This window comes from Pongo pygmaeus, chromosome 3, assembly GCF_028885625.2.
Source record: "Pongo pygmaeus isolate AG05252 chromosome 3, NHGRI_mPonPyg2-v2.0_pri, whole genome shotgun sequence".
In the NCBI taxonomy this organism is placed as follows: Eukaryota; Metazoa; Chordata; class Mammalia; order Primates; family Hominidae; genus Pongo; species Pongo pygmaeus.
This window is the reverse complement of record NC_072376.2, coordinates 171,765,908-171,780,525: the sequence shown is the minus strand read 5'-3', so window position 1 is coordinate 171,780,525 and position 14,618 is coordinate 171,765,908. Positions and strand designations below refer to the sequence as shown.

Below are 14,618 nucleotides of genomic sequence, written 5' to 3'. Positions count from 1 at the left end.
GAAAACTCGGTGCATGCACTTAATATTTAAGAGGACAAATTGGTTCCCTTATGGCCTTTGGTGGACTTCACATGACTTCTTCCAGTCATTGTTTCCTGTTCTGACTCCACTCCCCTTTTCTTTAGGCTTTAACCCTCAATCTAGTCTTTGGTGACATACTGGCTCCAGTATTATCTATGTGTGGTACTATATGCACATGATACAGTTCAAGTATGGCTGGTGGTCCAACAAGGAATGATACTTGACAAGAAAATTAGAAAAAAACTTCTACCCAGCCACTGCACTCCATCTTGGCTATTCCATTCTCCCTGAAGTGCCCTTTGCCCTTTCTGTTTTCCACTTCATCTCCCCATGCTAGGCCTCCATTCCTACAAAGATTTGAAGGCATAACCTAGTTACATACCTCTAACTAGAGGAACATTTACTGGGGATTCTAAGAATTAAGACTCACTTATCAAATATCTATGGAGTCGCTACCGTGTGCCAAGTGTGTAGGATTCACACTAAGCAACACCTCTAGTCTCTTGGAGTTTTCACCCAAGTGGCAGAAGACAAAAAGTTGATAAGTAAATAATATAATGTGCCAAAAGGTGGAAAATGTGCTAGAAAAGGCCTTGCAGGGGGAACTGGTTGTGTGCTTTGTGTTGTGCGTTAATTGGTGTGGTCAAGGCAGGGCCACTATGAGTGCTATTTAAACAAAGGGAAAGTGAACAAAGGAGCCAGCCGTGAGCAAAGACCATGAGGTGGGAGTGCTTGGCATGTTCCGGGAACTGTAAAGAAGCCAGTGTGGCTGAAGTTGGTAAAGGGTCTTTTTAGATTAAAGCTTTACGGAGGTATAAGTGCTGGCTGTTTCTCTCTACCACAGCAGAACAGTCATAGGCCTACACTTACAAAGCTTGCTAAAGAACAGGTAGCTAATTCTGCCTTTTGTAAAGGTGTTCGTTCTATTGATACTTAAGTATTTGGGAGGTATCTTAATTGTGTGTATTACATGTATGCAATATAAATGCAGTACTGTCATATTTGTAATAGTTTCTAACTAGGTGGGACACCACTGGTTCTTTTCTTTTTTGTGTGTGGGGGATGGAGTTTTGCTCTTGTTGCCCAGGCTGGAGTGCAATGGCACGATCTTAGCTCACTGCAACCTCCACCTCCCGGGTTCAAGTGATTCTTCTGCCTCAGCATCCCAAGTAGCTGGGATTACAGGCACCTGCCACCACACCCAGCTAATTTTTTTGTATTTTTAGTAGAGACGGGGTTTCACCATGTGGGCCAGGCTAGTCTCGAGCTCCTGATTTCAGATGATCCACCCGCCTCAGCCTACCAAAGTGCTGGGATTACAGGCATGAGCCACCGTGCCTGGCTACCACTGGTCCTTTTCTACTTTTTTGATGTGAATAAAACAGAACATATAGTAAAAAATCACTGACTGTAATTATTGAGAATAAGTCATGTAGTTTTCTTTGCATAGCATGCTTCTTAATACTTTCTATAAAGTGACAGATGCAATACAAATCTTTTAATGTCAATTGAAATACACATAACCCAGCAATTTTCTCTTTTATACTTTACACAGGAATTTCTTACCCATTGTCTTTGATTGGAGATTTTCACTAGTTAGTTGATTAAAAATAGATTCTGCTGCTAAAATTCCACTTTTCATTGCTGTGTGAGTACCTTTGATCTTGGGAACATTCATAAAACCAGGACTACAACCAATTAGTAAACCACCAGGAAAGGTGAGTTTTGGTATAGACTGAGGAAAGAAAGATTCAGAATACATTTGTTAGCTCAAATTAAACAAGAACAACAGAATACTCCAAATCAGTCTTAAAGTATTCTAGAGCTGTAGGGAAAGGTTGAAAAATAAATACATGAAAATGAATTGAGCAAAGGAATAAAACAGAGCAAGGGCAGTTTTCTTCTTCCTGCCCTAAGAGTGAGGATTAGGACTATTACTATCTTTCTGTGAGAGTTTTTCTTTTTCCATCCTCATAACTGATCTACATGGGACAGATTTAGGACTGAAGCATCAATATGTTTTAAATAGAATGTTTTATTTATGCATATCCATGTCATAGTTAAAATATTCTCTAAACCTGAATGCTGTTATCTAAATGGTGATTTGCTTGCAAATCAAAACCACAATGAGATATCATTTCATCCTAGTTAGAATGGCTATTATCAAAAAGACAAAAAATATACTGGTGAGGATGTGGGAAAAAGAAAACTCACACATTGTTGGTGGGAATGTAAATTAGTACAACCATTATGGAAAACAGTATAGAGGTTCCTAAAATAGCTACAAATAGAACTACCCATATGACCCAGCAATCCCACTATTGGGTATATATCCAAAAGAAAGCAAGTCAGTATGTGGAAGAGATATCTGCACTCTCATATTTATTGCAGCGCTATTCACAATAATTGCCAAGATACAGAATCAAACTAAGTGTCCATCAACAGGTGAATGGATCAAGAAAACATGGTATATATATATACACAATGGAATACTATTCAGCCGGAAGAACAAATGAAATATTGTCATCTGTGACAACATGGATGAGCCTGGAAGACATGTTAAGTCAGTCAAGCACAGAAAGATAAACACCCTATGTTCTCACTAATATATGGAAACTTAAAAAGTTGATCTTATGGAAGTGGAGAGTAGAACAGTGGCTACTAGAGGATGGGAGTGGTAGAAAGGGATGAGGGGCATGGGGGTGGGATACGGAGAGATTGGTTAATGTATACAGAAATACAGCTAGATAGGAAGAATAAGTTCTATTTTTCTATAGCACTGTAGAGTGACTATAATAAAGAATAATTTGTTATTTTTTTCAAATAGCTAGAATAAAAGATTTTAAATATAACCAACACAAAGAAATGATAAAGGTTTGAGGTGATGGGTATACTAATTACCCTGATTTGATCATTAAACATTATACACATGTATGGAAATATCACATTGTATCCTCTCTCCCCTCAAAATTAAGTGGGCCTGAAAATTTCAAAGGGCATATATAAAAAAAAAACTGTAATTTGCTTTTACATATATTCAGGGTAATACAAGACTTACAAAGGATACTATACACCCTCTTTATTTTACTTTGACAGCTAGGGATAGAAACCTATGCTCTAATCATGGCACCACTGCAACTAGCTACTACCCTAAACAATAGATTTTGATTAAGGACAAGCTGAATTTCCAAAATAAAATAGATAAAGACAATTCTTAGGACCTTAGTATACATTTCTGATTAAAAAAACAATGTAATAAAGGGTGGGATATTTTTCAGCTTACACAATAAATGTCTATATGTAGCTCACAATATAATAACTGAACTGTAGATTGTTTGCATGGGAAAATGTACTCTATAGTTTGAAAAGAAGAGCCAAGCAGCATTGTTCTTTCCACATTCTGTACTTTTTTCTTCTCTGAGGATTTCCTAAAGTAAGCCATGGGGTCTTTGTTGAGAAAATGGTGAGTGGTACGTTTGGTTGATGGTATTAAGAGGGACTCAGAGGAGGGAGCTAACAAGAAAACTATTGACATCAACTGCAAAAGAGACATGGTGAGCACTCTGTTGCCACAGCTCTCATCAATGATAGAATTCTGTGAGGGAATAGTGAAAAGCAAAACTAGGGGGCAGAAGGAATGCTGGTAAGAGAGAAGGATCAGGGCCCAGGTCCTTTCACAGTATATGTGGGGAATGAATTTATGACTGTGGTTCTCAGACCAAACTCAGGATTAGGACCACTTAGATAAAAGAGCATTAAATCAGGACCACAGAGCAGACAATGGGGAGGAGGTACTATCTGGAGTGCTACTAGCTGAAAACAGATAAAGACTAGGGACTTAGATGCTTTTCTCAAATAAGGCTGTGGCTTTGTTGACACCAAGTTTGATTCAAGAACCAGAAGAATGTGAAATTTAATAAAAGGATATAAACTATGAGTGCAAGTTCTTCCAAAATAGGTGCTTAAATCCTAAGAATAAAAATATTACACCCAAGGAAAATGTATGTTTTTAAGTTCTAGGAGGATCCTACCTTGGGTGGGCTGGGTTATTAGCAGCTACGCACCTTGTTTGGGACATTCATGAAACTAGGGCTACAAGTAATTAGAAATCCACTAGGGGAAGATGAGTTTTGGTATAGTCAGCTGAAGAAGGAGAAAAAAGTTAGACAGTATTTGTTAGCTCAAAATAAATAAAATTGAATGTTTCGAATTGTTGCCTCTTCTTTTTCTTTACCTAACCGGGAGCCACTTGGACTGCATCCTTTCCCTCTCACTCTCCCTAAGGAAGGATAAAACAATCATCAATGCCGAATGGCAGCTGAGCAAAGCAATATCAAGAGCCGGGCGGCATCATGCTTGGGAGAAAATACTGCGCTCTCCTCGAGGGTTCTGGTGCTTGCTACACCTTCAGAGAAACTTCTCTAGTATTGAACTACAGAAATGATCCCTGAAAGTATAGTCTTTGTTGCCTCTTAAGGTCTTCAAGACCTTAACTGGAAATAAGTTTCTGAATCTCTGGCCAATGAAATCAGAAAATTCAGGTGAAAAGTGTGCGTGTGCATGTGTGTGTGTGCGTGTGTGTGTGTGTGTGTGTGTGTGTGTTGTGGGGGGAGGGGAGAGTCATCTGTCGATTTGCAAATCATTTGACATGTTTGACATGCTTAAGTATACAAGGTAGATGGTTTTCAATAAAAATCTGTGTACTATTGAATATACTGAAACCTTTATAAATTACAGAGTAGGGTTAGATTGACAGTAACTAGTATGGACATTATTTTTAAAAGTTTAATAGGCTTGAATACAATTATGTAATTCAATACATATTTCTACCAAAGGAATTACTACTCTAGAAACAAAAACAATCTCATGAGAAGTAATCTCATGACAGACTTTGGGGACAGCATTATTTTAAGATTCTAGTGATTATGTTTATAATATAGCTATGGTTTTGAGTTTATGAAATACTATTACAGTAATAAAGCAGAACCTCACTTTTAAAGATAAGTCAATTTCTCCTCCCCAAATTTTCCTATTATCTGTTACTTTTATAATAAGTTTTTTAAAAGAAATCCAATTTCTAAGATAGTCCTAGATTCCTAGAATATTAGAGACAGAGGGATCATCTTTATTTTACAGATGATCTCTTAAGGCCAAAGTTAAAGAACTTGCTCCAAATAATTTGGTACAAGCTTTAGAGCAGATTTTTAGATCATCTTACCTGTATGATAACATTTCTACAACAGTATTAACAGCTTTTATGACAATTAGCTACTAGGTCTTATTTCATGGTTTAATACATACTGAATACATTATATTTGAGAAGAGTTTGAATGTATATAAAAATAGGACAATTAAGGTAAAAGCTTAACAGAGGTAACCTAAAAGGCATGAATGTTACTAGGTAGTTGGAATGAATGATGTTTGCTGAAAACTAAATTTGCCTTTGAGTTTCCTGGCAGTTAAGGAATAAAGAGAAATATTATGGATTACGGTTTTTATTTTCTGGTTAAAACAACTAACAAAATGTCCAAGAATTTATCTCTAGAGATCAATATATTATTTTTTCTTTTTGTTTTTGAGATGGAGTCTTATTCTGCTGCTCAGTCTGGAGTGCAGTGGCACAATTTTGGCTCACTGCAACCTCCACCTCCTAGGCTCAAGTGATTCTCCTGTCTCAACCTCCTGAGTAGCTGGGACCACAGGCGCTCGTCACCACGCCTGGCTAATCTTTCTATTTTTTGTAGAGATGGGGTTTCGCCATGTTGCCCAGGCAGACTGTCCAACTCGGCCTTCCAAAGTGCTGGGATTACAGGTATGAGCCACTGTGCCCAGCCTAATATAGTCTTAAAACTAAATTCATGGTGTAATTGAAGTACTGTGTGACACCGTTTTATAAACGCTACATACTTTTCTTGTTCCAATATTGTTTTTATTCTTTATCTAAATTTGTTACATTGTATGTTCAATTCTGAATTTATAATACAGAAATAAGGAAAATAAAAGTTGGAAGAGTTACCTGAAAGCCACCTTCATTGAGAGCTCTGGCTCCATATGCAATCCTTTTTCCACCTTCCAAGGTTGGCCGAATGCTAGGATGGTGTTTCCACCTCTGGAACTCTCTAAATGGACTCAGGTATGGATTCTGATAGTCTAGACCAACCTTAAAAATTTACATTTATATTAAATTAGACATTTTTATTTCAAATTAAATCAAGCTAAAATGTGAGCCATGTTTATCAGAAAACAAGTATGTTAAATTTCTTGTACTCAAAAGTATTCGGAGCACTATGTGCAGTAATCCAAATGTAAATTAAAAATTGTATAAAATCTGTTTGGAAAAGAAAAGGTAAAAGGATAGCATGTGTTTATTATCATCAAAATTATGAAAATTTAGAACATATTAACAAATCCTTGTGCTCTGGAACTCAAAGTCCAAATTAGAAAAACATAATCTATCATGAGATTAGAAAATAAAAATGAACAACAAAAAAAACAAATTAGAACAATATCTGTAGGTAAGCATCTCAGATTATGTTTCTATGAAAGGAGCTGTAATGATTTATTATACATTAATCAATACCAATTTGAAAGAAACTAATAATCTATACTACAGTACAACTGGGGCAAAAATAAAAAGGATGTAAACTACACTTAGAAAAAAAGAGGCAAAGAAATATAGAAGGTTACATTTTAGAATGCATTACCAAAGTGTTAAAATTAACCACATCTTTTTCCTTTGATACAATTAAGTCACAGGAATAAATATCCAAAGGTGATGGGATGAACATTTGACTGGGGGGTCAAAAAACACCAGTAACACATAAATTTAACAATGTATCATATGGAGGTCTAATCATGACACTAAACTATAAAGCTGCCACCAATTGCAAGGTACAGAAACTAATTTTTCCATTCTTTGTAATGTTCAACATGTAATTTACTGCAAAGATGTGTAGGAGGCCAAAAAAGGAGAAACTGCTGGTATTGTTAAAAAGTTCTAAGTTCAAACCTAGTACTGATTTCATTTTCAGTGGTAGCATGCCACAGTGGAAATGGGATTTGAGGTCAGACAAGGTCAGGCATTTCTGCCTGTTATTTAATGGGTGTATATGGGTAAGTTGTTTAACTTATTTCAGTTTTCTCATCTGTAAAATAAAGATATACCTATTTCACAGTTATTATGAAACTTACTTAGAAATCTCAGAAAAGCATCCAGCACAGTGCCTGGAGTGTAGCAGCTACTATTACTATTGCTACGTGTGTTTAGTAGACTTAATGACACAGCAGCCATAAGCACTTTACATATTGATAAAATTAGAAAGTAAGCTTTAAATAAAAAGCATTTTACAGTCTTCAGATTCAAAACCCTTATTTTATAACACTGATGGTAATATAACTCTAGCAGTAGAATTTTCCCTAATGGGAATATAACTTACCACAAGACCAAGAGCTACTAGGGGTTCACCTTCATTCAAATGATAGAGGAAAGATCCTCCATAGGTATGTCTGTCCAAGGGCCAACCAACAGTGTGATCTACTCTCCCAGGTTTCCAGTTCTTTTCATCAATAACCCATAACTAAAAAACCAAAAACAAACAAAAAAATAAGTCCTGCAGTATTTTAAAAATGTTTTTATGTCACCACAATGCATAAAACTTGCCAGGTTTAATGTCTTATTTATGAAAATTATAAGTGAAAAACTGTAATATAAGAATACAACAAAATTACTTCAAATATCAAAGAAGGCTGGGCACGGTGGCTCACACCTGCAATCCTAGCACTTTGGGAGGCTGAGGTGGGCAGATCACTTGAGGTCAGGAGTTCGAGACCATCCTGGCCAACATGGTAAAACCCCGTCTCTACTAAAACTACAAAAATCAGCTGGGCATGGTGGCGGACGCCTGTAATCCCAGCTACTCAGGAGGCTGAGGCATGAGAACTGCTTGAACCCGGGAGGCAGAGGTTGCGGTGAGCCAAGATCATGCCACTGCACTCCAGCCTGGGTGAGAGAGCATGACTCAGTCTCAAAAAAAAATAAATAAATAAAAAAGAATACAGGTGGATCACCTTGAATATCCGAGAAAATTATATCAAACTGCAGCATGAGTCAGAGTAAAGAAACAGATCAGAAAACTTATGAACTCTTTAAGACATTAAATAGATTCTCAAATTGGTAAAGACTTTTATACAATTACAGGAAATTAGGAAACCCTACTGAAAGGCTGAGGGAAAGTTCTGCGGTACTAGTAGTGTTCTCTATCTTCATCTGGGTGACAGCCACATGGGTATGTTCACCATGTAAAAATTAATGTAGCTGTACACTTAAGGTCTCTTCATAATAGACGTGTCTTCTCCAACAAAGTAATTTATTCACGCTACCCTGCCCCCCACAATTGAAATAAATTGTTCACCCTCTTTTCAGACTGGTACATTTTAAATTCTGAACAATTTCTATCTGAAATGTTATCTAAGTCAGATAATATTATGTGCAATCAGACACATGCAATCTATCAAAACAAACCCTTATTCACAATATAATGAATCTAGTTTTATATAGACTTTGAACCCTTCTGAGATTTAACCTAAAATAAATTTTTTGTTGTTAATTACTATATTTTTTATTTTTTTAGAGATAGGATCTTACTCTGTCACCCAGGCTAGGGTGCAGTGGTATGATCACAGGTCACTGCAGTCTTGATCTCTTGGAGTGAAGTGGTTCTCCTGCTTCAGCCTCCAGAGTAGCTGGGACTACAGGTGTGCACCACCACACCTGGCTAATTTTTAAATTTTTAGTAGAGATGAGGTCTCACTACATTGCCCAGACAGGTCTTGAACTCCTGGACCCAAGCAATCATCTTGCCTTGGCGTCTCAAAATGCTGGAGTTATGGGTGTGGGCCACCATTGCTAGCTCCACAAAAATATTTAAGCAAAAGGGTTATAATGAAAATTTTACATTTACATTCTAATAAGCCTAGGATTTGGGAAAATAAGACTAGAGAATGGATAAATTGAGAAAATGTACAATACACAACCTAATTAAATTTTAGGTTGCAGATTAATATACTATGGCTGAGTGTATCTTTCATAAAGAAAATTATCTTCACATTACAATTTTGAAAAAATAATTCTTTGTAGGATGTGGTCATCCTACAAACAGCATATGGATCACAAGAACAATCCTAACAGGGCAGATGGCATTACAATGAAAATAAAAAAGATTCAAATATTCACAAGTTCAAGATTCACTTCAAGCAACACTTGATACAACAATTCCAACATGTAAAACTAACTTAACCAGTAATAGAATTTGATCAGTAATATCTTCTAGCCCCTTGAAAAATATCCCAAATAGTTTTAGTCATAATGAACATTTCAAGACAATGAAAAAATATAACTAAAATTAAATCAGTATTATAAACTACCTGATAATACAAATAAATTTAAATTCCATCTTTCAAAATTAAAATTACAGAGACAAACCAGGATACCTCCTTCAGTCCAATCCCGTAGGTTTGAGGTTCACAATTTGCTCTCAAATCAAACTTCTTATATAGTTGCTTGGCTAGATGTCCATGGCAACCTTCTGCAAAAATTGTGACTTTAGCATGTAGTTCCAGTCCTCTCTCAAATGTTGCCTAAAAAGCAAAAACATGTTAAATGGCAACATTTGACAATTTAAAATACATTCACATTCTGGTTAGATTTAAATTGAACTATGATTCAGATGTAGAAGAGACAGTGCAAATGTATAATATTATAAAGAATCACATAGTAAATATATAATATATAGAATCATATAATCTTACTCTTCTCACTTAAAATACCTCATGGAAATCTTTTCAAGTCACTGTATAGCTCAAATCTTTCTCTTTAATGGCTAGGTAGTAGTCCATGTAGAGAGACAGGATAGATTATCCAGCTCCTCTGCCAATGGATAATAGCCATTCACTGTTTCCAGCTTATGCATGAACATAAACAATGTTATAAGATATAAACACTCTTGAATATATATTTAATATAGAGCTGACCCTTGAACAAGATGGGTTTGAACTGTGTGGGTTCACATATACAAGGATTTATTTTTAACCAAATAAGGATTGAAAATACAATATTCACCAGATGTGAAACCCGAGTATATGGAAGACCGATTTTTCATACATGCAAGTTCTGCAGGGCTAACCTTGGGACTTGAGTATGCATGAATTTTGGTATACTTGGGGGGTTCCTGGAGCCAGTCTACCGTGCACACCAAGGGACACCCGTATACACGTACCATATTGGTGCTTTTATTCCTATAAGATAGATTCCCAGGAGTGGCCCTCTTAGATCAAAGGGTACATCTATTTTTTTAAAATTGATATTATCATATTACTTTCCAAAAAGCCTGAAGCAATGAATGTATTTCCATCAGTAGTATATAAGACCCTTTCCCTATAGTACAGTTAGTGACAGATATAATTGTTCCTTTTACATTTTTGCTAGTGTGTCAAGTGTGATAACTCACTACTATTTTAATGTTTTAATTTTTTTTTTTTTTTGAGACAGAGTTGTGCTCTTGTTGCCCAGGCTGGAGTGCAATGGCACGATCTCGGCTCACTGAAACCTCTGCCTCCAGGGTTCAAGCGATGCTCCTGCCTCAGCCTCCTGAGTAGCTGGGATTACAGGCACTCGCCACCAAGCCCAGCTAATTTTTTGTATTTTTAGTAGAGATGGGGTTTCACCATGTTGGCCAGGCTGGTCTCGAACTCCTGACCTCAGATGATCCACCCACCTCCGCCTCCCAAAGTGCTGGGATTACAGGCGTGAGCCACAGTGCCTGGCCCTCAATACTATTTTAATTTGCACTTCCCTGATTACTATTTTGAGCATCTTTTCTTTTTGGTTCAAGAAATAGTGAATGAATATCTACAATGTGCCAGGTTCTGTGCTAGGCATTGGGAATACATGGATGAATTAAAAAAAAGATATGTTCCTTTTCTTTGGACTAGCCATAGAGACAGACGTTAAATAAATACATGAGTATATAATTACAAATTGTTTAAGTGCTATGAAAGAGAGCAGAGGGTATTACAAGGGAGAATAATAGAAGCCAGCTATTCTAGATTGAGTGAACAGGAAAGTCCTCTTTGAAGAAATGACATTTAACCTCTGGACTCTGAAAAAAAACTTATTTAAGTATCTTTACTTATGATTAGTGGTCATTGGAGTTGTTCCTCTATGAATTGTTAATTTTTTAGACTCTACCCATTTTTCCAATGTGTTGTCTTTTTTCTTGTCGATGTTTAAGTGCTCCTTGATATTACAGATAGTCAAACATTTACAGACTTTACAGTATATTTTGGTATAAAGAAGTGTTTAACTTTTATATATTAAGTTAAAAAAGGTTTGGTTTTTTTACAGGTTTTTAGTATCTTGTCGCTGTAGGGTGGCTTACCCTACCCCTAGATTGTTAACTGTCATCTCTTAGATTTCTGATTTGTATTGTTTTAGATCTTTAAATCACCAGAAAGAAACAACCAGCAAACCGGGGTCCAACTCTATTTGCTTCCAGATGGATATAGTTTCCCCAGCACCACTTATAAAATAATTCAATCTGTATGAACTAAAATATTAATTAACATATTTCTGTTTCTTCTTAGAGGTAACATGCCCTTTAGTGTTCAAGGGAAAGGCCGTGGAACCACACAGCCTGTATTCAAATCCCAGCCCCACTACTTACCAGGTGTCTGACCCCAGCCAAGTTACTTAACCTCTGTAACTTAAAAATGTCCAAATCAGAATTCTTATAATAAGATGCATATTGGATATAGGAACCAAGAGAAGGCTGTAAGAGAGCCAAGTCAAAAAAGTGTTTCAAGAAGGAAAACATAATCCAACTGTGTCAAGTGCTACCCACTAGAAGATCAAGTAAGGGAAAACAGAGACCTGTCCAGCAGATTGGCAAAATGGAGGTATTTGTGACTCTAACAAGAGCTGTTTCAGTGAAATGGCAGAGAGAAAGTCTAGCTACAGTGGGTTAAATAGAGAATGGAACAACACATTAAACAGAATCTTTGATTTTCCCCACTCTAATCTTGTGGTAGTACTATCTTTAAAAACTTAGATTTTGGGGCTCAAATTACTAAGACTCCATTGTACTCTTCTATGCTATTAGATCTCTATAAATACAACATACAAAATATAAACGTTTTTACAAATGCAAAGCATAAAGTTAAAAACCATATATATGTCTATTTATTTATTTATTTATTTATTTTATTTATTATTATTTTTTTTTTAGACGGAGTCTCACGCTGTCGCCCAGGCTGGAGTGCAGTGGTGCGATTGTGGCTCACTGCAACCTCTGCCACCTGAAATAAGCCCATATTTGAACAAATGAGAACACACAAAAATGAAATGTCAGAATGGTAGAAATTGAGTACTTCAATTTTGTTATAAAATACAAAAATATTTAGACTAAAATATAATTTATAATTAGTCATAATATAGAAAAGAACCATAATATATGAAAAACCATATTCTTTTACTGAGAGGCAGTATGAGACAACAGTTCTTTACAAACCTGGCTATGCATCGGAATCCCTGGAGGCTTGTTAAAAAACAGCTTCTTAGGCCTTACTGCAGGACAGGCTGAGCCCCAAGATGTCACATGATTCTGATGTGGCCAGTTAAACCACTAGGATTCCCAAACAGGATTTGCCATTTGCCTTTTTTTTTTTTTTGAGACGGAGTCTCGCTCTGTTGCCCAGGCTGGAGTGCAGTGGTGTGATCTCGGCTCACTGCAAGCTCCGCCTCCTGGGTTCACGCCATTCTCCTGCCTCAGCCTCCCGAATAGCTGGGATTACAGGCGTGCACCACTACGCCCAGCTAATTTTTTTGTATTTTTTTTTTTAGTAGGGACATGGTTTCACCGTGTTAGCCAGGATGGTCTCTATCTCCTGACCTCGTGATCTGCCTGCCTCAGCCTCCCAAAGTGCTGGGATTACAGGCGTGAGCCACTGCGACGGGCCGCTATTTGCTTTTAAAGCAGGAAATGTGAGAAGGAGAAAGTCTGCTGGAAGAGACTCTAGATTCCTAATTCCATTCCAAGAGTGGCAGAGAGGAGGATAAACTATCAGTTGACAAATATTTACTGAGACCTAATATGTACCTGGCATTATGCCAGGCACTGGAATAACCCCAGGATCTCCATCCTTAGGGAGCTTATAATCTAGTTGGGAAATTGGATAATAAATAAACCTGAATAGACAGGTTAGTTGATTGAGATGTTAATTTGTGTTTTGTTCATATTATAGGACAGCAAGCTATTTTTTTCCTTATCTTTTCCAAAGAGTGAGAATTCTACGTTCTAATGGTTTTGCTTTCAGATTCAAAAATACAAGATGTGAAAACCTGAAAATTATCCAGGTTTATATTTTGAATGGGAGGTGGAGAATCAGTTTTATATCTACCAAAAGATGTTAAAATCATGTCAAAGTGCTTAAGAATATTGTGATGAAGGCCGGCCACCGTGGCTCATGCCTGTAATCCCAGTACTTTGGGAGGCCGAGGTGGGTGGATTACTAGGTCAGGAGTTCAAGACCAGCCTGGCCAACATGCAAAACCCTGTCTCTACTAAAAATACAAAAAGTAGCCAGGCATGGTGGCGCATGCCTGTAATCCCAGCTACTCGGGAGGCCGAGGCAAGAGAACTACTTGAACCTGGAAGGCAGAGGTTGCAGTAAGCCAAGGTCACGCCACTGCACTCCAGCCTGGGCAACAGAATGAGACTCCATCTCAAAACACAAACAAACAAACAAACAAGTCAAAGTATATCACTATTTACCTACTGATAGTAATGCAAAATGATTCTTGTCCAAAGAAATTAAAATTGTGGAGAAATAAAAACTGCGGAAATTATTTTCATCTGATGTACTTGGTTAATGCAGTGGATTGATGGCCTATAAATGTGTATATGTTTGAATTCTCCTTGCACTGGCTGTAACATCTTACTGATTCTCTCCTTAACTAAATGAAATAAAATCTTTGACATGTGTTTGACTTATGTTTGTATATTTGTATGTCATTATCTTTAAAAAAAATTTTAAATATAACTACTTGCCTAAATCATTGTTAGCTCAGAGTTGCTTCTATATTTTTTAATGAGACAAAAATTCCATATTAATTACTGTATTCTAACACCCACATTTTTTGACATTTTTAAAATTTTTATTTATTTATTTATTTATTTATTTATTTATTTTGAGACCAGGTTATAAGACTGGCTAATTTTGTATTTTTGGTAGAGACAGGGTCTCACCATGTTGCTCAGGAAGTTCTCAAACTCCTGGGTTCAAGTGATCCACCTGCCTTGGCCTCCCAACATCCATATAATTAATGTATAGTTTGTAGCAAGACCTTTATTGAATCTAAGTTGGTTCTTTCTTCTTCTTCTTCTTCTCCTTCTTTTTTTTTTAAGACAGGGTTTTGCTCTGTCACTCACCCAAGCTGAAATGAAGTGGCGTGATTATGACTCACTGCAGCCTCGAACTCCTGGGCTCAAGTGATCCTCCTGTTTCAGCCTCCAAAGTAGCTAGGACTACAGGTGTATACCACG

At 36.8% G+C, this 14,618-nt stretch overlaps 2 protein-coding genes and 1 non-coding gene across 4 annotated transcripts in view; 1 reads left to right on the top strand and 2 right to left on the bottom strand.

Annotated features, from left to right (window-relative positions):
* PPID (peptidylprolyl isomerase D) overlaps nt 1-14,062 on the top strand; it is a 32,871-nt gene extending 18,809 nt beyond the window's left edge. Inside the window, exons 10-12 of one of the 2 annotated variants that reach the window (XR_010126164.1) lie at nt 5,766-5,833; nt 6,007-11,973; nt 12,303-14,062. Coding sequence is in view for 1 of the 2 variants with exons in the window: in XM_063664244.1 (XP_063520314.1) it covers nt 5,766-5,833; nt 6,007-6,012 (74 nt within the window). In the remaining variant the exon portion in view is untranslated. Of the gene's footprint in view, nt 1-5,765; nt 5,834-6,006 lie in introns of both variants that reach the window. The other variant, XM_063664244.1, reaches the window with a different exon arrangement.
* Nucleotides 1-14,618, bottom strand: part of ETFDH (electron transfer flavoprotein dehydrogenase) — a 36,730-nt gene that overhangs the window by 3,488 nt on the left and 18,624 nt on the right. Inside the window, exons 7-10 of the mRNA XM_054484511.2 lie at nt 9,511-9,657; nt 7,458-7,598; nt 6,038-6,181; nt 1,588-1,756 (exon numbers count right to left, since the gene is read on the bottom strand). Coding sequence (XP_054340486.1) covers nt 1,588-1,756; nt 6,038-6,181; nt 7,458-7,598; nt 9,511-9,657 — 601 coding nt within the window. The remainder of the gene's footprint in view (nt 1-1,587; nt 1,757-6,037; nt 6,182-7,457; nt 7,599-9,510; nt 9,658-14,618) is intronic.
* On the bottom strand, nt 4,266-4,484 carry LOC129036022 (small nucleolar RNA U3). Its single transcript, XR_008502480.1, has one exon. It is a non-coding gene; the product is annotated as a small nucleolar RNA U3 (small nucleolar RNA).